Raw genomic sequence first — 27,960 nt, forward strand, 5'->3', positions numbered from 1 at the left:
TATATATATATATATACAACGACATGTACGACGTGTGCAATGTGCATTGTACGCGCGTCGCACCGTAGGTAAGTCTTGCAGTACATTATTGCATTAATGGTATAAATGACAATGATCGTTATAGTTTAATACATCAGTAAAGGTACCTATATATACTATATCATGCAGTACCATATCATGTAGTCTTAGTGTCTGACAAAACCGTTTGTATCCCGTATTATCCTATATATTTGCTATTTAACTATTTCGATAAAATATACCTACGGTTTAATTTGAAAAAACAAAACGTTTAAGCACCCTATGACAAGGGGGGAGGGATAAATTATGATATATTATGTAACCATGTAGGTACCTATATAATATAATATGTCCTCCGCATGTGCGTGTATAATATTATGTTATTGTGTGTACTACATAATATTATTATTATTGGGGAGGTAGTCGACACAAATTATTCACGTGTAATAGGTGATGTTCACAAAGACGTGTCGTCATAAAGACCCATAAAACATAAAACTTCTCGAGTACCTACCAGTTCTCCGAAGTGATAAAAAAATATATCGTTTAATTTCCACGATTTATCGATTAACGTTTAATTTCACATTTAATAATTCATGCATTAACCATAAATTCTGTACTCTAAATACCTAGTATAATATTATTTATTATATCATCGTTGCTCGCCAAACATTATTTCTGCAAATGAATTTAATAATTTATATCCAGGAATGTAATTTCTACGGGGTTTTTTTTAAGAACTAATAAAACAATTTTTCTTGGTATGACAAAATAAGTTTAAATGATAATACATTTTGATAGGTAATTAAATATTTATTTATATTTTTGTTTTCAAAATTAAAAAAAAATAGCACCTTTTCGTTTTATATTAATAATTATTAATTATTAACAGTAAATTCACTTAAAAGTCATTTATAATATATAGACATAATTTAAATGATTCATTACCTTAACACGAGTTATTGAAAATTTGAATTCAAATTGATTTATTGAGAATAGCTATATATTGGAGGAGAATATTACAAGAAAATTGACTTAATTTAGTTGAAATAATAGCTGCATAATTTTAAATTAAAAAAAAAAAACCAAACTCAGAATAATTTTTTTATCAAACTAAATTTTCTATATTTAATTATATCTTATAAGTTATTACTTACGTATTTATTAAATAATTTTTGTTAAATGAGCATTATAAGCTTTAACTAAGAAATATTTGGTATTATATTCTATAGTATTAGTTATTAATATTATAGTTGATAATTATTTGTCTATCAAATTGTTTTTATTTAATAGTTTAATAAGAGATACTGTTATAATTTATAAGCAAACTACTAACTACAAATATAACTAATGCGTAAATAATTTATCATCTATTATTTTTAAAACATTACTCATAATTATTATAAATTATAATATAAATATGATAATTCATCTTTCATAGGTATAGGTACCATAATATATCATAGTAATAAATGTTGTAAATATTTATGTACATAAATGGTAGATATATTTGTTTATTTTTTCAATTAAGGTATATTTGTAATTTGTAAACCAATAATTTTGAAGAAGTAAAAGAGTTAAATATAATATATACATAATAACTATTTTTTCAAATAAAATTTTTAATATTTACGTGGTAAACATTGTTGGTTTATGAATTTTAATTTGTAATAATCTTTTTATGTATCTACGTCAATATGTTTAACCGAAACAATTAAATTATATTTTTATTGCAGAAGCGTATAAACGGGTTGTCAGTTTAATATAAGTGACTAAGTGAGGATTCACAAATAGATAAGTTTAATTTTAGGTAAAATATCATCAAAATGTGAGCAAATGGTTAATACTCGTACATATTTCCATTTTAAATGTCATCAACGATTCGTGGTGAATATTATGTACATTTCAAGTATTGATAGTGGTTTCAATTTAATCCGGTTTTATGTCATCTCAAAAATCATTATGATAGAGCCAATTAAAATTATTAAACCAAATATTTTGAAATATACTTTATTCAGTGAAATAATATGTCATACATTTTATAACATTTTGAAAATTTTTTTATATTTATTTTAAACATCAGTGATCCATTATGGCATTATGCTATAGAAGAAATAAAATATAGTATAATATTTATAAGAAATTATTTTTTCTTTCAATAGATAATCTCGATAATAATCGCTCAACTGAATTCTGCATTTACAAATCGATCGTTCGCCAATGACCATAGTTGAGAACAATGAACTCAAACCAGTTGCCGAACGACTCTCCTTAGTTGCCCGCATTGCTAATCAAACGAAGTCCGTTTGCCCCGGACTAGGTGAAGTTTGATTTTTTGAACGTGATAAAAAACGTAACAACGACCAATATTAAATAAACCGGTCTTTGAAAAACAGAAATTAGTTGAGATATGGAACCAATTGGCTGTAAGTACAATAATATCATGTATTGGTTGTATAGGTTCCTTGTATAAGGAGATTGAATTAATTATGATTTATTAAATTTGAATATTAATTTGTTATATTGATATAGGTAGATGGCACGCTTTGTTCGTGTCTACATTGACTAAGAACAAGCAGTTCAATTTTCATAATAATAAATGTGTTAGCGAGAATCGTCACGAATAAAATAATATATGAATGAAAACTATAATGTGCGCTATATTATTATAATACATAATATACATAATATTATTTTCATCTATAAATTTTATTTAAGAAATCGAAATTTTTTTTATTCTATAAAACTTTTATCACACTAAAAATCACTCATACACAAAAATTATTATTTTTTTAAGTGTATATAATAATGGTTTAAAATTTTAAAACAATAAAGGGAAAAATATAATATAGATATATCTTTTCGTAATAATATGAAAATAAAATAAAGTTTACGTAAATTTGTATGATGAAATTTGCATACCTAAAACCTAAGCTCCATATCTATTAGAAAAAAAATAACAAAAAACATTTTAATATTCTATCGTATGCGGTTTATCGTTGTAGAGCATTAAATCGCGTTTACAGGTGTATATTTTATAGTGTTTAACGATCATATTTATATACATATTAATATATTGTACATGTTACCATTACGTACAAGAATACTACCGGACCCATAACCGTTCTGGTTGACCGCTCCGGTTCAGTTTCGGGTGTCAAACGCCGACAACGGCGGTGGCGGGACAGCCGAACAGAGACACGGACGCATTAAACATAATATTATATATACCATATTACTACATATAATACCTACGTATGCATAATATTATAGAGGTAAGAAGTATAATATATACATACGTCAATACGTGGTGGTGTGTATATAATACGATTGTGTGTATCAGTGTGTATGTATAATATATTGTATACATATAATAGTATATAGTACAGCAGTCCAAACAATGCAATTAATTGTTATGAGCGGTTTCATGGTACGCGTTCGAGCAATTTGACAGCCTTTGACCCGTATAGGTCGTCGGCAGGCTCTCATTCTTCTCTCTTTTTCCTTCATATTTATTTATTTTTATTTTTTTATTGCCCACAGTCTGAGCACGTTTTGCCTCTTCGGCATTGTTATCATATTCACACACACTCATACGTATGTGTGTGTGCGTTACCGTGGTATAATATAATATGTTTAAAAACAAATTAACACGCGCGCATTCGTACGCAAACAAATAATATTGTAGATGGATGCAGAACCAATACCACAGAAACACGGGACTTATTTCTAATAAAAATAAAATCATATTGCGTAGAAAAGTATACGTTTTGACCTACAATAAAATATGCAATAGATACCTAAACAATAACTGTTAACAGCTGTAAATAATTGAGGCATTGACTTTTTTTTGAAGTTATAATAGAAAATTGATACGTATATTTCATCTCGTTCGATGTTAAACGATATCAATCGGCTTATTCGTCCATGTGTCAAAATTACAATGATAATCATTATAAATCGTTTCTCTTGGCCGAATCGTTTACACCGTGCATTGTTCTCGGTACGTGACTTTGGATTGATTTTCACGGCCAACAAATAAAAAGGTGTGAAAACCTGCACTGCGAGGAGCAAAAAATAAGAATGAGCCGACAGACAAATCTGTTGACGTTGGCGCCGGCGCTTAACTAAATCCAATGATACCGTGTTATCGTCACGAAATCATGAACCGAGCACGTGGGGAACGTTCAAAGAAATCTAAGGTAAAAAGCAAATATTTGTGGAAAATGAACAAATAAACATATGATGAATCAAAATATTGTTTGATGACTTTATGGGTTAAAAATGTATAATAAGTATAGTATGTATTCATATAGCTATATTTATGTATATACATATATTAGTTATTCATTCTCAGTTTTTATTTGTTTATTCATGTCTAACAAAACAATGTGACATTCAATTGAAGAAAAGTATGTTTTAGACATATTTACGTTTTTGCCTACGGATGAGTTACGTCACAGGAAAAGGGTTTGTTTTACGATCACCATGTATACACATTTTAACTATTAGTAAGAGACAAGGACACGATCACCTAATAAAAAAAAAAAAAAATTGTAAATAAGAGACGTGTCAAACTGGGTTATATAGTGGCGAAGAAATCCGTTAATGAAATTCTGATGTAGGGATTAACATAAGCCTAGAATCCGATAAACACAAGCTCATGTGTAATTAGAAACCGACGAAAAACAAGTTAACGTCACTGTAAGACAAACACGAGGAGCAAGAATGAGAAAAAACCTACCAAACATCTATTTAGCTCGCTGATGCAAAAGGTGATGTTTTGATACGAGTTCGGGTATAATTTGTATAATCCAAGAAAAAATTTGAGTAGGTGAGAAAATGTATTCCGCAAAAACACTATAATTCATAAAAATTATAATATTTAATTTGTGGTCTTACACACTACAACACGGGTAAAAACGTCTCAAATTTCGAATAATATATAGGTAGTTAAAACACGTTTATCCAGAAGTGTTCTAGATCAAATAATAATATATAAAAAAAAAAAACATATTTATTTATTATTTAATCAAATAATATGAAACAGTATTGTATAACATATTATCATAATGTCATGTACAATATTACATGTTACAATATAAAAAAGCTGGATAGGATACAAAAACCGAGATTTCCTCTCAACACATTAAGGTATGCGGTGATTTTTTAAATTTCAAAGTCATAATAAATTATCTAATTCAAGAAAAGATTCTGAAAAAAGTACTGTCAAAACTGTTGTTCCTTTAATTTTTCAATTTTTTGAACAAATTCAAATTTATTTGTAGTTTTCTTTAAGCAGTTATTCTTTTGCGACAAAACTACTGTGAAAATGTAAAAGCAAATAAATCTTCAAAATACCAACCAAACGACTCATATAACTACAAGTTTAATTACTTTTGACTTTTCACATTTGAGCATTTTACAACTTAAAAATGTCCTTCACACAAAAATATTGACATTTGTCAATATATACCTAACTTAACATACTTAAATTTTAATATTACAATATAATTATTTACTTTTAATTAATAAAATAATAATTTAATTATTAAAGATTTAAATTAAACGCTATATTCTAAAATTTTACTTATTACATTGGGTTTTACCACTGGTTAGTCTTTCACTCTTCCTCCTCAAATATTTGATATCATTGTTATTTTTCTTTTTTGTGTATATTGATTTTATTAATCTTTTTTGTTGATTATTATGCTTTTTAATTATTAAATTAGAAATATTTCTTGATGGAAAAAGATTTTTTAACATATCATAAGTACAAACAAATAATTATTAATTATTTTAAAATGCTGACCTAATTTTTTTTTATCAAATGTTTATTGATACAATATATATAAGTATAAATATCATAATTATACAGATTAACCATAGATTATTTTCTTTAACATGTATTTTGATAATGAGATCCTTACTCTGTAATAGCATAGATTTTATGTATAAATATGATGAGTAAAAATAAAAAATGTTTATAAGTTTTTCCAAAATAACATTAATATAAAAAATATATTGGCATATAAGGACCTGTTTCGATTTACTTAGTTATTATAGATGATAATATACAAAAAAGGTAACACGGAGTAACATGTAATTAAAATCCTCAAGTCGGCCGTACAACTGTGTATTTTTAATTACCTTCGCGGTCTCGGAAGACTATAAAAGAATCACTGCAGTTGTATACATATAATAAACTCCCGGAGGCGGTGGCGGCGGCGGCGTCTAGCGTACGCATGTTTATAAATATATAATTGATAGTGTTGACACGAGCGTGTGCAGCTAATATAGAGAATCCAGTTGACATTACACACGATGGAACGCGCGCGAGCGCCTGCGAGCGCGGTGAAGAAGGTGGAAGGATGATGAAGTTTAGGTGAACGGATAAGGGTGACGAGGAGCAGGAGGAAGAATTGAAAAAAAAACCAAAAAACAACAACATACAACAACGATCTCTTGTGACGGATCTGTTGGGGAATTAATAAAAAGTGTTTTATGGCTGTTTAAATGTCATGTTGTCAGTGTATGGTAACCGGTAAACTGGTCTCTCCCCCGAGAGAGCCGGCGGAATGCGTATTTAATAGCGCGTTTTAACTTATGCTGTCTGTGTGTCCGACGACAATTAGAATTCCGAGTCTGACAAAATGAACTGCTGGTGTGTTTTTTACAAGTTGTTACATGGTCGACCTGTGTGGGTTTTTTACCGCCCTCTCCTCCACCCCCCGCCACGGCTTCTACCCCGCGATGCCCCCTCGCGCATGTTTGTCCACAGCACGTAGTCACCGCGCGCCGCGATGCTGCTGCCGTTGCTGCTGCCGCTGCAGCCGCCGCCTCTGCCCCATTCACCGCGGCTTTGATTTATTTACTGTTCAGATGGCCATCTCCCTAATGCGCGTCCAATATACTGTCGATAGGGGAGAACAACAAGCACAACCAAAGAGTAGGTTGAAAAGAGCAAAAGAAAAAACACACAACGACGGCGACCACGATCTCTTTCTCATTACCATAATAACCCGTCCATTAGGAGAACAATAGTTATACTTAAGAACGTTTTGTTTCGGTTTTTTCTTTACGATTTAAACATTTTTTCATTATAATTATTATTCAACTGCATCGTACACTCAATGTCATTAATCTCGTTCGAAATATTTGGCACGGGCGCCCCTCAAATGGCTCGAATGTTATGGATATGGTTGACCTGTATTATTGAGCCCACGCGGTAGCCACAGACATTTATTTTATACTTAACATAAATCATTCATATCGATTATTTCATTTAGTATAATTCCTATATATTCAATTTATTTAAGTAAACTATTGATAAAAACATAAATTGATTTAGATACATCGATACGTATCAATTATTGTTTATATATTTTCTACACGTGCTGCAGAGTAAGACGTAAAAAAAGATTTTCGAGTGTTTATTTACGATTTGATTAATTTATATTTATAAACAAAATTAAGAGAAAAGCAAATAGTTCGTCTATCAAAAGTGCGCTGTAAGCACACGCTTACTGAAAATTACTACATTTATGCCAATGAAACATTAATCGGCTTATACCTAATCAAACAATAAATAATGTATATATATATATAAAGCCATATTGCCATATACGTATGATATAGGTAGTAATTAATAAGACGTAATATATGTAAACTATTATAGACGGAAATATTTTATAAAGTAGCGTTTTTTTTTCAAAAAAGTATTGTATTCATATTTTAAATTATTAAGGTCTATATAATATTATTTTGTGTATATAACTATTGCTATCATAAATGAAGATTATGTAGTCTTTACAATATTTAGTTAATTGTATCTGATTATCTTTCAAATTAATAAGAATAATTAATACTTCTAATACCAATCAATCGATCTAGGTACATGGTAATACTCAGTCATTGAATAACTTATCATTTGTAACTTTGTAAGTATCCCACTGTGCAAAAATTTGTAATATTTATGTTTTATAAATGTTTTAAGTTTACTTAAAACGTTAAAAATTATTGTAAAACTTACGTAAATTTAACATTATACGAACTGCAAATGTCCGCGAAAATTTACTTGATAATTATGTAATATTTACATAAATATAACAAAATAGTAAACGTCAATTTGATGTTAAAATTATGTTAAAATTCTGTTTCACCAAACATGAAATTTATGTTAAAACTATGTTTTATTAAACATAAAATATGTGTTTTATCGAAACAGACGAAAAACATTATAATAAAACTGCTTATTTATGTTCTAAGAAAGTTTTTAAATACTAAAATATAACATAAATATTATATGATTATTTAACAGCAATAAGATATATCGGATGTATCTCATATTTTACATACCTACCATGCATTTATAAATGGCTATAATAGTCATAACAGATATAGATATAAATCATACTAATTAATTATCTATATTATATCTGTGAACATCAATTAAATTTTTCAGTATGCTATCATTATTAAAATATACCTTTAATGTGTCTCGACTCTTGATTACTTACCTACTAATGTTATTCGTAAGTCCTATTAAATAAAATAGATAGGTAGGTACTTAAAATGCAGATTAACAAAAAACAGAAAACCAATTAGACTTCAACTAAGCATTTATTATGATATTAAATCAATATAAAATATATATATAAGAAAGAAATATAGATAATTATGGACTAAACATTTTTTGGTATAACATATAGTAAGTAGTTGAAGTTCCACTGTGCTTACAATATTTCATGACATAATCACTGGTTGTAGTTCTGTATAGTGTACAGGCTCTTCATTATTGGGCAACTTAAATGCAGAAGTAGATTCAGGTATTATACAGTACCCAGAATGATCTGTACACAATAATTTCAACATGTTTAGTCTTACACATATTACAACCCATAGTTTACTAAGCCTTTAGGTACCTTACTGTAATAATTAGGATAGATTGAGGTTATTAATTACCTTCATCACTGCTACTGCTTGATACATCAAATATCGTTGATGCACGTTTACATTTGGTCATCAAATGAACCTCCTCATTTTCCGATTCTTTTTCAACTCTTACATGCCAAGCTTTTTTAAAATTATCTAAAATGTTGGTAAATTTTAGATTAGAACAAATTATAACAAAACAAAATAATTATTAAATAAATTTAATTTTTAAAATAAGTGTTTACATTTTTTAAAATATAACATACAGGTTCCATACTACATACTTAAAATAATAATAAATATAAACTTTGTAAACTATTAAATAGATTTTATTTTACATACCATATGTTTTATTGCCACCAACTATTTTAATACCATACTCAAACCAAGTTGGATCTGGATCTAGGGCGTCATGAATGTCAGTACTGGTTACTCGACCAAGTGGCCATTTACATAACCTTACATTACTATTTTCTAGATTATTTGTGTCATTTTGAACTAGCCACTTTGTTGGTACTACACTGTAATCCTTCGAATCCACAAATACCACAATAACCCAACTAACTTTAATCTAAAATGGAAAAACATTCAACATTTATTTTTTAGTTGAGTATCAACTACCTTATTTATTATGCACTAGAAATCTGAAATATAGTAGCAATACCTAATGACTAAACTTGATAAAAAATTAAAGGCACCTATTAGGTAGGTAATATCTACTGTTATAGGCAAAAATATGAAACTGGCTATGCCACTGATAGCTAGGTGCATATTTATTTTTCCAATCTTAAAGAAATGGGTACTTTCTTTGTAACATTATTGTAATAATATTGAGTTTAGATGGATGATTGTTACTTTAGTTTTTCTGATTTACTGAAATAATATAGATATTTATAAGTTATGGAAGAGGAATCAGATAGAAACAATTACACACATTTTCTGGTAAAAAATTGTATTATTTATAACTAGGGCTAGGATTTATATGCAATAAAAAATTGTAAAATATGCATTTTATTTACCAAAATATGCAAAAATAAATTGGTTCTATTTAAACGAGAATTAGCCAAATCGTGGACAAATCTGACAACCATTAAATTTGGACTTAAGGAAAAAAACATGCAAATGCATATAAATCCTAGCCCTATTTATAACTAAAATAAGCAATACAATTAATGAGAAATTTAAATTTAATAAAGAATAAATAAATTAAACTATTATATATAATAAATAAAAATATGTTATAAAAATAAATTATAGGTACGACAGAAAGAATTTTTTTTAATGGAATGTTTTTGGAAGGAAACTTTGAACATAATATACTTAATCATTAGGACAAATAGGGGAAAAAATCATAACTAAATAATCACTATCATCTTGGTTATTCATGAACTGTATTTGTTGATTGTTCGAAATAAAAACTTAAAACATAATCAATGGTTAATGCACATGTATGTTGTCACATATTGACATATCGAGTATCAATATGTAGCCATATAGATACATATTATGGAGGTAGAAATATCGGATGACAGTGCTACAAGGGCATGGCCCGAAAATGCACATTTTGACTTTAATAATAGTTATAATATACTACTAAGTAGGTATTGTATACAGTAATGAATCTTACCTTTCTAGTTGCCATGATACACTTTAAGTCTTAAAACGATCTAAAAACGATGATAGGATACTAATCAGCTGGATACGTGATGCATGTATCATGTATCTACTGCTGTATTGTCGTACTATTGCAAGTAGAAAACAAGAGTCACGAGAAATGTGAACATTCGTCCACAATCAAAAAAACACATTTACTGTTATATCTGCTGTAGAAAAATAATAATTAACGTACGACTGACGAGTCACGAGTGACGACGGTTATCGGTGGACGGTGGTGTTTCTGGGTATTGTTGATAATTTATAATAATAAAATTATTTTCAGCCGCTATTTATAAATTAAAAATAAAACCCATATCTATGGCGGAGTACATAATAATTTAATATATTTTTGGATTGCTATCAACATCAAAAGAACATAAAATTGATATAATATATTATATTCTAAAATAGGTGGCGTTTTTATTATTATCAAATATTCTTACAACGTTCTACTGCTATGTTTATTTGATGTATTTATATTTGGAAATACATACATTCGTTGAATGTTTATTTCGTGTAATAAATATTGATGTTTTTTTTTAACAAATATATTATATAAAATAAACGTTATAAAATTATGTTATTATTGTAACTTAAAATTAACATTTTAAGGATGTTTAAAAACTTAAATTGCACAGTGGGTAATCTCAACTTAAGATTATTGGGATATTTTTCTGTAAAAAGTATTTTTTATTTATACATTACCTACAAATAGATACAATTTACCCAATCGTCATTCTAGGTTTTGTAATAGAATAATATTTAATATTTTATTTTTGTATTTTCAATAATTAATTTCTAATAAAATAAAAATGCATGTTTTACTTTTGATTTATGTAATCATTATATTAACATAACAACATTATACATATTTGTTATATTTAAATTCATATAAGTGACTAAATCAAAATATATCCCATGTTAAATTTTTAAATTTTTTAAGTCAATTTTACTAAAATATCCCTAATAAAATCTTTATAATACAGAAGTAATTTCGTTATGGAAGAATAAATATTACTTACATTTTATTATATGACCAGACCGTTCATAATTTCTCAATGTTTGGACTCTTTCTATCACACGCCCAATATATCAATTCCAACCCCGTTTTCTTAGTATGTATGAGTGTAAAGGGGGATAAAGAACACGAGAAGTCGTATTTTGGTAGTTAAGAACCATCGTAGTATCGTTTTTATAATGTGTTCGAAGGTCGCAGAAGACATTTATAATTTTATTAATGTTCCGTAAGAAATCGGAGCTGACCTTAAAAATGCATTGTCACAACATTTTGGCAAGAATCGCGTCGGCCAGCGGGTGGGAAGGCAATGTAACGTTTCATTGTCCCAGACTGACCGGTCGGACACACACTGTTGTACCGGAACGAAAGATGCGCGCACCAAAGGCATATTCCAATTGATACGGTTCGCTAAGTTTTAAAAATATTATTATTTCGCCTTTTTTCCCAATAATATTATATTTTATATCACATAAATCGAATGGGGTATACAGTTAGCGTTTTGACTTGCTCCTCCTCTCCTTAAGCCCCCTCGGGGTGACGGATCGAATTTCGATTTCACGATTGATGCACCCGCGGGGGAGACGTTACACCTGAGTTGCCCCACGAAAACTTCTTTCTATGTTTGGTCCTTTAGAATAATATAAATGGTATGTATAAAATATTTTAAAATATTTGGACAATATAGTCTTCAATTTCAATTATGTTTTAGTATGAAAAAAAGACCTTTATTTTGAATGAAAACAAAATTAGATTTCAATGTGTGTGTATAATGTTTGTTTACCTATTTTCAGATATTATTAGAAGTGTGACAATGAATGTAACAAAGTAGTTTTTCAGTAGCTATGTTTTTATTTATCAATGATATCCAACTGACAATACAAAAAGACAGGGTGCTACGTCTTTACGATTTATGGATGTAGGTATCCTATACTTCAATTGTGTTCAATTCATAACGGTACATAAATGCATAGAATTGTATTTGAATTATTGCGTATTATTACTTATTTTACCTATTCAACACCCTCTTCATCCGACATTCAAAATATTTCCTACATTTTTTTATTACAGATTAACGTCTGAAGTAGTATTTTACTATAATATTCTCATAACAAAAAACAATGAAACATTTTCCATCGAACCTACCATCATATAATTACCAAATGAAATAAGGTATAGAAAATTAAAACTATTTAAATTGAAAATATCATTATATAAACTAATGTTTTAAAATTTACTTTTTTAATTTTTGATTTATTAAAATGTGTAGTATTATGGTGCATAATATACCCAAATTGCCGTACATAATAGTTAGGTATATGAGTAATTTATATAAGAAATTTAACATTGTTTCTCACGCATTTTCAAAATATTATCATCGATTATAAAATACTATATACGCAATAGCCACATTTTTTGTAAGCTTATGCATGTTTCAGTTGATGCATCAAATGAAGAGTAAAAATTCCTAGAAGCTGACTATTTATGCTTCCTAAGTTAAAGAAAAATGTGCTCAAGTTACACATGGTATCATTGATGTATAAAGGAGTCGCACAAGGGACACCTTCTCGTACTTACGTATATACAATATGAGTCTGTACGCTATGCAGGTATATATTTATATATACATACTTGGATAATTCACGCGGGTATACGATAATACGAGGCGCACTTAATAAAGTATTGTGATTTTGGGCATTATGGCGACGAGTGTGCCTATATGTATTTAAAAAGTGTGTTCCCAGCATATTATATTATTAACCGTATGCACAGATAACTCTATAACATATGTGTGTATATTATATATGTATTTAAAGCTGTGGTGGACCATATATATATGTAGATTGAATATTTTGACTGCACGAGGTGTTTGACTCGTGACCATCAAGATGGCGGTATCGATTTACCTCATCCCCGCCCCTGCTCGATGCCCCCTGAAGGGAAACTCGCGCTGTACGATCGGTCTATGTAATAAAAGGTACACGAGTCTCGCGGCGGCGGCGCGCTAATAAACGCACCGCGTACATGGCCCGCTTTCTGTATATATATATACACGAGGAGCTGTTGCAATAGAAAGAGCGACCGATCTTGGAAGGGGAAAAAAAGAAGAGGCAACCGGTTCTCTGGTGTGGTTTTTTATTTATTTATTATATTATATTTTTTTTTTTTATTTTTACGACTTCGCCGACGACGACGACGACGACGACGACTACGACGACTAAGACGACGACGAGGACGACGATCATCGATCCTCGTGCGTGCGTGCGCGTCCACGATTTATCGTGCAGTCGTTCCCACGCCCACGCCCGCGTGTTCACGTACTATATAATATGCCCATCCGAACCACGACGGTTACCGCCGACGCCGTCCAATATGGCCGGTGAAAGCCAGCCGCGCGACAGTCGAGAGTCCAGGCCGAGGCGTATGGCTACGCGTGCAAGCGTGCTGCAGCGACTGCGTTTTGCGAAGCGCGCGGCGGCGTGGCGATGACATCGCGAGGCACAAGCGTGTCAAAAGTTTTGTTCTTTCGTACAATACTTACCTACTCATATTACAATAATATTTACCAACCGGTATCTTTTATGATACAGTAAAAGCTATATAGTATATATACTTATTATCGAACGGCGTGGTAGAATTTTGCGTTCACATGCATGTAGTGAGTACCTTATACAGATATCCTTGATTTCCTGTTACTAGGTGCTGTGCAGGTTATGCTATTATAACCGAAAAAATCGGAAAATAGGGTGGACTAGTGTTCCGTGTATATAGGGATGTTCCATGAAAACGGAAAAATATAAAAGAATTTTCAGAGAAGTAAAAATATGTATTTATAAAATCTTTTACTGAAAACAATAACTACTTTGTATGCCATTAAGAGTCAATAGGTTAAAAGAAATGAAATTAATGTCAGAAAAGATTTTGGTCATATATGATTTATGAATCGTACAAAACGAATTTAAAATTTTAAACATCAACACATAAATGCCTATGCAGAGCCATACAACTCATAGACGTTATGATAATTTACGATACGCTGTATGCTTGTTATTCATTTAAGATTACATGTATAGGTACATAATTTTATAAGAATATTCAGCTATACGTCAATACCTATATATTACAGAATTACATAATACATACGTATTATAAGTATTTCGTAATATTATTTATGCCAAATTATATTATCATCTTAGCTGTATCTATGTCGATATTAATTAATGTGTACATTTGGTACTTTCATAGATAATAGATTTAAATGTATTCGTTATAGTGAATATGATGTTTTTATTCAGTTGACGACCATATATATTTTTAATTCATTAGAAATGTAAATAAAATAAAATAAATCAAAACCTTTTTGTTTTTGTATATTATTTTAACGTATAACTGTATAAGTTTTATATAATCAACATCTACGTATTTTAATATTTTATTATGGCTTTAAACTTTTAAACGTTATTTTTAAATACATAAAATAACGTAGGTATTTATATTATTATATACATATTATATTTAACTAAAATAAAAATGTTCGTATGTAAGACATACATACATAGATTAATGTTAAACATGGACTTTTTTTTTTAAGAAGGAATAGTATATATTCATTTTTATGTTGTTATAGCCATAAAATGAAAAAAAGTGTTAAACATTCATGCTCCGAAAAAAATATTGTAGGTATATTATTGAATTTAAGAACCGTGAGAAACAAGTCAATCACTTAATGCTATTTATGGATTCTTGTCAGCTATTGAGCTATATGTGGTAATCGAATTCATTAAATAATACATTTTATTAATACATGTATACTATATATATTATATAGGATATAAAACTCTGTTCCCGTGGACTCAATTACAATGCGTCCTATATGAAGTCAAACGAGGTATCTACCTATACATTTATATCCATTTTTCATCGAATCTTTTCTTTTTTTACGTTATTTTTCTTTTATAAATATATTTAATCCATTAATCTTTATAGACATCCTTTCCTTTCTTAAAACTCAATGATACCCAAGTACTCAACATACAACACGCTTCTATATATTTATATATAAATGAAACATTTAAATTTTAAAGTATCTTACTATAATATTAAATATTAATAATTCCATTTTCATTGTCACTATTCCATTAGTCGTTATAGTCATAACTCATAAGTCATAAGTCATTACTGTAATTAGTAATAAACTTCAGTTATCTATATGCTTATTGCTTACAAATATTATACATACATATAGACGATACAATGTATACTCATTTATGTTAAATATATATAATATTATATTTATTTAAATACCTATAGTTAACATCGGCTTCTTTTTAAATTTTGATAATATTCGATATCTTAGCTACACACACAAATTATATATACGTCATATTAGATAATAATATACCATTGAAAATTAATATATGTACCTAATACCTATGTATAACTATTCAGTGTGAACGGTATGTCGTTATTGCTATATATATTTATATTATATACAATGTTTATTACGTATATTATATTATAATAAAAAAAAAAAAAAAATTAATGAAACATTTTTTCTCAATGAAACTCGACACCACTCTATTTCGACTTATTATGATAGAGTTTGAATTTCATTTCACGTCAACGCAGCAGCTATACACGTAAACGCAATAACGCATAGTACGTACGTACGTGCGTGTGCTTGGCGAATATATACGTATAATTAATATAATATGTCGCGCACAGACATACATACCGCAAGAGTCACGAGAATTGCGACACGTTTTAACGTCTCAAATACGACTGCGGGAAGGGTGGTGAATTTGAGGACGACGCGCGACTGCGGTTTATCACTCGTTTTTTCAATCAATGCGCGGTATCAATAAGTCGTAGTCGCAGCGCATATATAGGTACATGTTAGGCACATGTTGTTATTATTATTATTATTATTGATTACCGGGTGGAAAAATAATGATAAAAAAAATAAATATAAAAATAAAAATAAAATACCAAACGTCCGTGATGGCACGCACGAAGCGAGATGGATAATATTGTTTTGTGCATTACGTACACGTGATACGCGACAACGGACGCGATTATATTATATTGCCAAGAGATCCGTATCTGCTGCATGCGCGCCGCAGCATCGCCGCCACCGCCGCCGCGGTCGCTCTGCGCCGTGCAACCCCGTGTGCACTTGTGCATGCGTAACGCGTGTGTGTGGGTATATCATACGCGTGTACGTTACACGCATACACGCACACACACACGACGGTCGGACAGGAGAGATGACACGCGGATCCCCGCGTGTCTAGACCGCGTCGTCGTCCCCTGCTGCTGCTGCTGCTGCTGCGCCAGCCGGCGGCACAGGTGCGCGGCGCGTTGGTGACGCACATAAACGCCAAATACGCGATGGCGAAATAACGAGACCGGACAGCCGTGAACGCGCCGGCGGCGGCGGCCGGGCGACGACCGACGGAAAATATCACATTATATTATTATCAATAAAATAATATTATGTGCGTACCTATATACGCGTCGCTCATAGGTACCTACCTAAATTATTATTATTATTATTATATTATGCTCGTATAATAATAATAATATTTAAACGCACCCGGACCGGCGTGTCGTGCGGCGGCGGTGGTGGCGGGGTATATTATATTATGTACGATATAATATTATAACGCGATGCGACGCCGCCGCCGCCGCCGCCGCCGCCGACGTGCAGCGTGCGGCGGACAGAGACGGAACGAAGAACGTGTACGCAGGCACAGACAAATGAACAAACAACGCGTAATAACAATGTTATCGGCTTGTCGGTTCGCATTGTTGACTAGACACAAACATGGGCACGAGCCCGAATATTTTATTACACGCGTATATATATATATATATATACGCGCGCACGCGCTCGCGTGTGTGTGTGTGTATAAAACGTAATAATATTATAATATTATGATATTATACGAAAGGTACGGCGTGCAGTATTATATTATTATATTTAATATTATTACGAGCGTTGGTGCGCGATCGAGAAAAAACACAAAAAAAAAAAAAAAACAAAAGAAAATAAAGAATTATCCAATCATATCGGACGAGGTGTGGGCGAGGGGACGGTTTTTCTGCTGTCCGTTGCGAATTACGCGATATTTTTTTTCACCCAAATTTTCGACGAACAATAGAGCGCTTATCTTTCGTTTTCGTGTCGATCGTCACGCGTTTGATAAGCGTTTGAAAAACGCGAGCGCCGTACTCGCAAAGCGCAATACAATATCGTATTATTATTATTATTATTATTATTATTGTGATAATTATAATTATTTTAATAAAATAATATCACAATATTATTATTCATTACTCTATGCGCGCGCGTTCGTGCTTCTGCTAAATCGTTTCGAAAACAATGCGGCGTGCCCCCTCGACACGACCGCCTCCTCCACACGCAGCGACGACATCCAACGATCGAATTACACGCGTGTTACAATAATTATATATCTATATACGATAACCGCGGTATCGTTATGATATATACCTTTCTCCTGGTCGTCGCCCACGTCCGACGGGCTGCCGAAAATCGTGTGCCGGCATAAAAAAAAAAAAATAAAAATAAAAATATGTGATATCAAATATTTTACAACACACGATATCGTGGCGTGTACGGGTACACTACACGCCGTAGCCGTTTCCGACCGTCCGAATCGATAATATTACATGGACTACAAACAATAATACAGGTAACGTCATGTAATACGCGCTGCGCAGCAGACGACGGCTAGACGGACGGGCGTCGCGATAGTCGTCGACGATGACGACGAGAAAAAAAAAAAAATAAAAAACCACTCGCGTTCGGTGCACAATGCGTACGGCGGCGTAGGTACTGTTGCTGCACGTCGTAGTCGATCTGTGCATACGAATGACATAACAGCTCGTGAATAATAATGTGCAGGTCTCGAAGAGCGTGTAATAATAATGATGATGATAATAATAATAATAATAATATGTGTGTTACGGATGTTTATTTTGCGCGACGCTGAAAACGTTTTAGTGAAAACGAACAAAATGAATTATCGCGATATCACTCCGTCGTCTACTGCCAGTATATTATTTTCAAGTCGAAAGATTAATAATTATTTTATTCTCATATATTTTATACTATAATGCGCTCTGCCCCGATAGTACGGTGTTTAATAATTTATAACGATAGTGTAATTTACAGCGATAGATATACGTGCACGTAACACCGCACGTATTAAAATTATATACCTACACTGCAGTATTTATACGTTATACGGTCGGTCATACGTCAATATTATCGTCGTATTATACGGATATACGATAGGTGTATAGGCATGCCTTATACTTATATTTTATTATTCAATATCTAGGCATATAGAATTTCTCTAAGTTTATCGTAAAATATTTACGTATATACGTAGGTATATGTTATACATAAATAAACGAAGGATTTCGTTACTCGTGTTATTTCTTTATGGCCGGTGCACTCGACGGCGTTATCGTTCGGGGCCGATAATGTGTCATTCCGTCGTTATGATAATAGCGCGTTGCATACACACATTATATAATATAATAATATCATGTATAAATCTTGTATCGAGAACAGCGAGACGTGTGCAGCGGTGCTCGAGGAATCCTATAATGGCCAATATTATAGTATTATGCGAAGAACCCCCGATGTGGCGACGAGTTGTCACCCAAAACGCGGGGGTGCAATCTCAGCTGACAAATTTGGGTCAAGGTAATAGTTGACACTCGGCGCAGGCGGGTGGCTCGTACCTATGGGCACTTAAATGTACATCATTCGTACAAGGTCACGGTGCCGATTATAGGATTTTCGTGAAAAATAAAGAATAAAAAAACGCATAGAGTATAGACGAAAAGGAATTCTATACCGATTAACGGGCGACCGAAGAGATGACAGCACTCTACTTGTGTATTATATAATGTGTTATATTTTATGAATATAAAATAATTCTAAGCTTGCGTCGACCGGAAGTGTTTGAATACAAAACATGCACGTTTCACACGTGGACTTTATGAAGTAGATACTTACCTGAAATATCACTTCGAGATCAAATTGAATCGATTAAATAAGTAATACATATCATACTATATATTATAACAGTTTAGAATGATGAATAAATATATTTTATTATAGTTTACACAAAACTGCGCTGATGAAGTAAAAGTCTTGGGGGGGGGGGGTAAGTGCGGTAAGTGCTAAGTGTGTGTATATTATAATATAAAAATCGTCGTATTACATGTTAAATGTAATGGAGTGATAATAAAGCGTAAATCTTACCTGAGTCATCAGTCGATCGGCTCCAGTGCCCTCGTCGTCTTTGAACTCGATGTCTGCGTTGTAGTTGGGTACTAGCTCCATGAACCTGGAGTCGTTGCGCTGGACTCGACCCTCTGGTGGTCCGCTGGCGGTGATTGAGTACTCGCTGACGTTGGGCTCGTGTTGCTGAAACACCAGCGGTTTCATCTTTCGCGGGTTCCGGAACTTGGACGGGCCGCGCAATGGGCCGCAGCCCTCCACGTCGACAGCCATCATCATGCACACAATTAGCGTTAACGTGTACCTCCACCGATATCTGGACGCCACCGCAACAACGCCACCGCCGTCGCCGCCGTTCCTCATATCCGGCTGCCAGACACCGCATTACCGCGGCCTTTACTCATACAGCAATCGGTTGCTACACGTCATTTAGAGATTCGTACGTAAAAAAAACAAACAACGAATAGTTTTTATATACATGAGCATCGTTATAGCAACTACTTAAGTTTAAATAAAAAAAAAAAAAAAAGAAGTCAGAGATCATATATAAACCCGCTGCAGTTGATGTTATTTAATATTAAATTTATAAGCAATAGTAAATCATAAATTTAAATAAATAAATAATTATTTTAGGTAGATTTTAAATTACACACTCCTGAAAATTTATCGAAGTGATATATTAAGTCCGTAGTTTTTTCTTTCGCTATAATAGAAACTATTGCAAGATCACTGGAACATAAAGTCTTCTAAAAGAAATACACTAAAATTAATAGATAAGATTTTTGGAGTACCTACTTCGATTCACGTCAATTCGAAATAGTATACATACGGCAAAAAATAATAATATTATCTAGAAATAATACTATAATTATTGCTATATTATCTTGTCTTATTAAGATGAATGAAGTTAGATGAGTGCGTAATTTATAAAAATAACTGATTGGGCTCCTCTTAATATTTTGAATTTGAAATTATTAAACAATTTTCTAACACCATTTATGTACATAAACAAAGTATAATATAATTTTGTAGTATAAAAAACAATAGTTTATATATGATAATAAAAATATTGAATAATCTGTTAATATATTTTATACTGGCTTATAACTGTATGTACTTAATGTTTTATCAATTTTTCAAATATTTTTAAGAGAATTAAATGATGTTACAAATATCATAAATAAATATTTATTATAATTCTACAGATATAATTTCATTTTTTAAATTAAAAAGTCAAAAATATTAAAAGTTAAGCAGACTGGGTTTTTTTTTTTAATTTGAATATTAAAATTGATGAAATTTTATATAATACTACATGAAAAATGTATAGGTTACAATACTTTAAATTCACCAAAATATTACTATTTTTTTAGAAAAAATATGAATATTATTTACATCGAATTTGTTTTATTAAATAATAAATCAGGATCACCATAATCGTATAAGTTATTATTTTAGTTTATTAAACTGCAACCAAGTATATTATATAATGCATTACATTTATAATACTACAATTAAAATTTAACATTATTTTATTTTATTCAAAAATATTCTTTCAATTATGTATACCAGATATAACCAGTTACGCTCACGTATAAATATACGTATATAATTGATTGCTATACGTGTATAAGATATACTTTATTATTTTATGTACCTAGGTAAAAAGTAAACTTAACCAACACATGTATGAAATAATATTAATGAACCTATCAACAATTATTACAGATCATGTTTTTTTACTATAAAAATATTCCAACTAAAAGATAAGATAAATGGTAACATTTCGACCCTGACTACCTAAATGATTTAGGCCATATCATATGATATTATATGTAAAAGATTAAATAAAAGAATCTGTAACGGGATTTTACCAAGAACTGTATCCACAATAAAAAAAAAAAAAAACTGTTCCCGCTGAGAAAGGTTTTTTTATCATCTATTTTATGGATATGCAGACCTGCAAATATAGGTACCTATAAAGAATCGTTTGCATTAGGCATCTGTTAGGTTAGGTATAATTGTATAAATTATATATGATTTTGTGATTTTGTGATCTCAAATCTCTTTTTATGTCTAGACACTAGAAACACTGCGATATATGCGAAGTACCTACGTATGTATTTATAAGAATTCCTCTGTACCAAAAATAAAACTGAAATTATTTGATCATATTAAGAAATCATAAGCTTATTATTGTATCATTATTATTAATTATTGTGATCTGTCATACAAATTAGCGAATGTATATAATTAATTTATAATTATATGAAAAAATAATTAATCTTGTTTAATGGAAATTGATGATGAAAAATAATTTATATTCACTATTATATAGAGTATTAAACTACTGTTGAGTATATTAATTTTATCATATTAATTAAAAAATGATAACATATTTTATGAATCACATATCTTTTAATTTGAACTAATTTAGTTTATGACTAATTTATTAAATCAAATTTTTTTCAACATTCAAAATTCGTTATACTTTATTTGATTAACTTTTATAGTATAATTTATTGTTATATTGAATAAAAAATAATAATTTACAATTTTAATGATTTTTTTTTTTAATTGTATTTAACTTTTTTTTTCAATAAATTACATAGAATATTAAATAAATTTTATCATTTTGGTATACAATACTATTGCATTTAAATAATTCACTTACCTTGTGAATGCCGATTATTGATATTTTGTAAATATCAAGTAGGAAAAAATTAAATTAGTCCGAGTGGTATGCCGCACTATAAATGCGCGTTCGGCGACTAGCCGTTACCGCACGTTACACAATTCGAATTTACGAGAAAAATAACGAGATATTAATTTTTTAATCGATAATAACTATTAACGAAACTTAATGCACGATATCAAATTAAAAATGTTTGGACATTTTTTTCAAAATGGTACTTTTCAAAACCGATCTCGGTATAAAAATGATGGAAAACTTCGAATTCGGTACACCGAAGTCGCGCCGAACCGATCCTGTTAACAAGGTCAACGAATTTGAACCAGACTCCTGACTCGATGATGTTGTTGTGGGTGTGAGCCACGACTGTTCTCCCACCCCAGTGTATGGAGCTCCGCCCATTTCGTAGCCGCCTCCATGTACACGAAGACCGCGTCGCGTGTGCCGCCGGTACCCGACCGCCGACGTAAACCGAATAGTTCGACAAACCCGACTGGCGCTCTTGCGGTCTTGCGGAGCCTTTTGTGCACTTCAATAAACAAAGGTGCAACGTTCGTTGATCGCCTTGCATGGTGATCCCGTGAATTGTTCTTGAGACATCGATCGCTTCCGGATCAAGTCACAGATTTTATCTTGTCAAAATCCTTTTTGGTCATCTTAATATAAAGGTAAAGGTGTAGCAAACTGCATGCTATTCAGTTACACGCATATACGGTCTTTTTTTTCGTATAGGTACCTAAATAAAAATAACAATACCTATTATACGTATATATTTCGCGAAAAATCTGTAGACAGATAGAATATTTCTACAATAACTTTCTGATTTATTTCATTGTATAATAAAACCGTATGGTAAAAAAAAAAAATAACATTGCTTCGTTGGTTACATTATTCTAGAAAATATACCTATATATAACCTATGTGTATCTTAGATGCTGGGTTTGTCCCTTTTATCTTATTTTTATTCTTGTCGCTTGAAATTGATTTCTGACGTTTCCTCTTATGGCGTCTTTGCAAAACTATTATACTTGTCAATACTTACGACTCAGTATACTATATAATCCTTACAATATTGACAGATATGAATTACCTATACAGTACCTATACTGTAGGTATATTTGCAGGTACTTACCTACCAAAATATATGTTAGGAAGATTAATAGGGTAAATGTATTGTATCACACTATCATATAACAAAGTATACAGCAAGAAAATAATATTGTATGGGTAGATCAAAATCATATGAGCAGAACAAAAAATAAATTGAGTATAAATACTATGTAGATAGAAACTTATAATTGATAAGTCACAAATATTATTATTACATTTGATATTAATTATAGGTTATATTATATAGTGTACCTAGATTTTATAGGACATGAAATACATTTTAAAATTATAAAACTGTTAATTCATATTATAGGCACTTAATAATAAATCTTTATAAAAATTAATGTATTACAGTTAGCCATTTAAACTTTAAAATTAATTATTACAAAAAAATTAATTTTAAAATGGTTGTTATTATTAAATTAGTAAACAGATATTATGATTGTTAATCTATAATCTACACATTATACATTATGTGTACATTTTTTTTTTATAAATTAGAAAAATAATATTTAAAAACGTTATAAATAATAAACACAATAATTAATATAGAAACATTCAATAAGGTAATAAGACAGAACCACCTGAGTGATCAAAACAACATCTAAAACGGAGGTATAACTTATAAGATGTGTGTAATAAATATTTTTATTACTAAATATGACATAAGCTATTTATACCCAGTGACATGGAATTAAAATGGGATTTCTTAGAGGAATCTACTAGAACAACTGAAATACACATTTTTTAACAGTTTTTAAATGTGTAGCCTTATTATAGCCTATTTATTGTGAACATGCGCATACTTCTTACATTTTATTTAAACGGCAACACATATGTTCAATACTAGATGTAAATAGACTGAATTGATAAATCATTTTAATATTTTAAATTTAACTTTATAACCAAAACTTACTAATTTACGTTATAGATTATGAATATACATAAGACCTAAGACCTAAAGGTAATGTCAAAAATCATAAGTTTTCTTTTCTACTTCATAGTATTTATTAATTTAATCATAAATATAGTAGTGTGGCAAGTACACTTAAAAAGTGCACACTGCAAAGCATTTAGTGGTTTAATTTGACGGACTTGAAATTTATTTGAAATCAATTTTTAAAAGATCCAGAGAAAACTACTAATTTTGAATACACCATTACAGAAATTACTGCGATATACATTTTAATTTAAGTAAGTTATGAGCATTTTAAAGTTTTAATATTTTATATGGTTATAACTCAGTTTAAAATTAAAATATTAATAAAAGCCTGTGTGATGGCATAGATAAAATTTTTACCTTTAAGTTTGATAATAGATAAATTTATTCTGATATTAAAGCTAAATTAAAAAAAATTTATTACATAAAATGAATTCTGTTGAACGAAAATTTGCTATCTTGTATGTATATGTAAGATGGAGATAATATATTATGCGAGTGCGGCGTCTTCTTAATGATATAGATGCAAAAAAAAAAATACTAGTAAAAAATACACATATTTCATTCAAATATTTTAAAACCAATAGATATCTAAAATAATATAATGTATGATTTATTTATAGGCCATATTATATTTTAATAATAGGTATTGTATTATAAAACAAGCATAATTTCAATTTTTTATATATTTCAAACAAAGATGACCGATGTTGAATGGATGTATAAAAAGTAAAAATAATGGAAACAAATAAGGAGGCGTATTTAATGTATTGGAAGCCATACTGGATTTTTGCGTTAAAACATGTGCATACAAAGGGTGTATTTTTTATGTTTGAAAGAAAAAAATATAATAAAAAATGGCAAAATTTCGATCTTACTGTATTCTGTTCAAAACAAGTTGTGTGTTATTTATGATGACAGATAACTTCCGCAATTTTAAATTTACTGTTATTTCAAGATTTGTCCAGTTAAACAATATTATTTATATTATTTTCTCATCACCTCGTGTGTTAAATGAGCACTATAAAAATGAACCAGTAATATATAGTTTAAAATGTAGGAACTATATTCATATAATATATCATAAAAGTCCTAATAAGTCATCTTTACACCATATTATGATGGCTACAAAGTCTTTAAATAAGAGGCAGTATATGATTAAATATTTTGTCAAAATACCCGTATAAAATATTATTACCTTGATGAGATTCTTTCAATTCAATTTTAAAAAGGTCTAATAACCCTGCTTATATAATATTGTATTATCATTTAATTTATATTATTAATCACTCGCATGGTTATATCGTATATTATCGTTCGCGTACAGACATTTTATAAAACCAGTAAATGAATCATACTCCATAATATATCCCATATAGGTACGCTGTATATAAATTATTAACGACCAATTTCAAATGATATTACTTCAGATTTGTTGTATTAACTCGTGTACAGCGATATAAACTTTTATTATTTTCAAATTCTACACAGGTATACTATTTTATATTATGCATATAATACGTTAAGAGGACGTTATACCGATCATTTTCAGAAGTAAAGACATATCCACTCAAAATAAACAAAACAGCATTACGAATCGGTCGTAGAGTATTAGAACGTTTATTATGAAATATATATATATAACAATAATACGTATGTATGTAGGACCGCGTATAGGAGATGACTTCATCGGCATTTTTTTGAAACATATTAAGCGGGTAGGTATAAAAAGTTTCCGACGAGGTCGTCTCTGAAATATCGTTGCTCTAACAATATATATCGCACTACAGCTGATGTGTCTATACGCGCCCGCGGTATTCACAAACAGTAGTAGTCTACATAGTACAAGCCACTTGCGCACTGCAGTGGTAGGTATATAGCGGTATATAGTGGCGGTATTTGTAGACTCGCGCTCGCACACACATATACGCATGAGATGTACTCGCAACACGGTGCAGTTGTCTGTGAGAACAGAGTCGTACCCGTGGGATACCGTGACCGCCGATGTACTGCACGCACAGGTGCTCGCTATATTATAATGTTTCTATACCGTAGACCTTATATACATACGCTGCCTTGATATGACTTGGTATGAGGTCTATGGTTACCACACAGCACCCCTCCACATTTTACCTGTATCTCCGCGCAGATACATAATATTATGTACGTATATATATATATATATATATATATATGATGTACTCGTATATACGTGTATAATATATATTACAGTATATACATGCATGCGGTATAAACCGTACTGCAGGTATATACCTATTACACGCACGTACACGCGGTAGGTACTAACGTCCAGAAGAAACGTCGGTTTCTCACTGATGTTGTTATATATATTCCCCGACGACGGCAGCTGAATCTTCGTCTTTGACGTCGTCGTCGTCGTCGTCGCCGCTATGTGTATATATAGCTGCACAGCCGTCGTCTTTTTACAGCGCGCTCTCGCGCTCTCCTTCCTCCTCCGGGCGGTACAGGTGTGCCGCCCGGTATCATACCACTTGCCCATTGGAAGCTGGGCGTGGTCCAAAAGTTGCTCATCATAATCATCATCATCGTCGTCGTCATCATCATAATCATAATCGGCATCATCATCATTATCATAATCATCTTCGTCACCGTCATTTTCATGACCGTCGTCGTCAACTCTGCCGCCACCACTACGTAATAACGACCTGCAGAGAGGGTCTCTTCTACAAATATATTATACAATTTATACACTCATTCAAAGTAAAACTAGGTATACACTAATATATATACATATATATTAAAACGAATGAGCTAGAAAACAAATAACGTTTCTATCCACACCGATAAGTTATGGAATTTAGATGGTAATTGTTGCATTATTTTTACACTTCACCGAGAACTTTCGTCGGTTTGCCGTATACGTACTAGTGTACTACCTAGTACCTACACAGGCATTAGGTAGGTATACACAGGTTTACTCGGAAATAACATTAACTAGTTTCTTCGACTTACTTATATCACTAATCTTTTTCTAGTTTGTTAACAATAATTAACAATATGAATTTTAAATATATGACGAATGCAGTGTAGTAACATTTTTCTGCATCATAGACGATTCTGCTTGTTTAAACTTTATAAATGTATATAAAGTTTTAGATAAAATATTTTAATTTATTTATCATATATATATATATGTATATATATATTTATAAATATATAATGTTTATTACTTAAACCTTTTAGGGCCGTTCTTACAATGTCCGGTTAAGTGTATGTTAAAGAATTGGTAACTTAATGGCAACATTTTCGGTTATGTTCCGGTTAACGAGTTT

General features: G+C 30.7%; 2 protein-coding genes across 2 annotated transcripts in view; both read right to left on the reverse strand.

The window, feature by feature from the left end:
- The window catches only part of LOC112599851 (desert hedgehog protein), a 45,360-nt gene extending 22,424 nt beyond the window's left edge, over positions 1-22,936 (reverse strand). Inside the window, exons 1-2 of the mRNA XM_025346929.1 lie at positions 22,579-22,936; positions 19,926-20,322 (exon numbers count right to left, since the gene is read on the reverse strand). Of these exons, the coding sequence (XP_025202714.1) occupies positions 19,926-20,267 (342 nt within the window). The 5' untranslated portion in view covers positions 20,268-20,322; positions 22,579-22,936. The remainder of the gene's footprint in view (positions 1-19,925; positions 20,323-22,578) is intronic.
- On the reverse strand, positions 8,684-10,830 carry LOC112599852. The gene is made up of 4 exons (XM_025346930.1): positions 10,580-10,830; positions 9,295-9,523; positions 8,983-9,108; positions 8,684-8,870 (listed from the first exon to the last, which is right to left on the reverse strand). The coding sequence occupies exons 1-4, from the start codon at positions 10,592-10,594 to the stop codon at positions 8,764-8,766; spliced, it is 477 nt and encodes a 158-aa protein (XP_025202715.1). The 5' UTR covers positions 10,595-10,830; the 3' UTR covers positions 8,684-8,763.
- Positions 22,937-27,960: the final 5,024 nt, after the last annotated feature.

The sequence above is a fragment of the Melanaphis sacchari genome, unplaced genomic scaffold (assembly GCF_002803265.2).
Source record: "Melanaphis sacchari strain LSU unplaced genomic scaffold, SCAv2.0 Contig55_pilon_pilon, whole genome shotgun sequence".
NCBI classification, from domain to species: domain Eukaryota; kingdom Metazoa; phylum Arthropoda; class Insecta; order Hemiptera; family Aphididae; genus Melanaphis; species Melanaphis sacchari.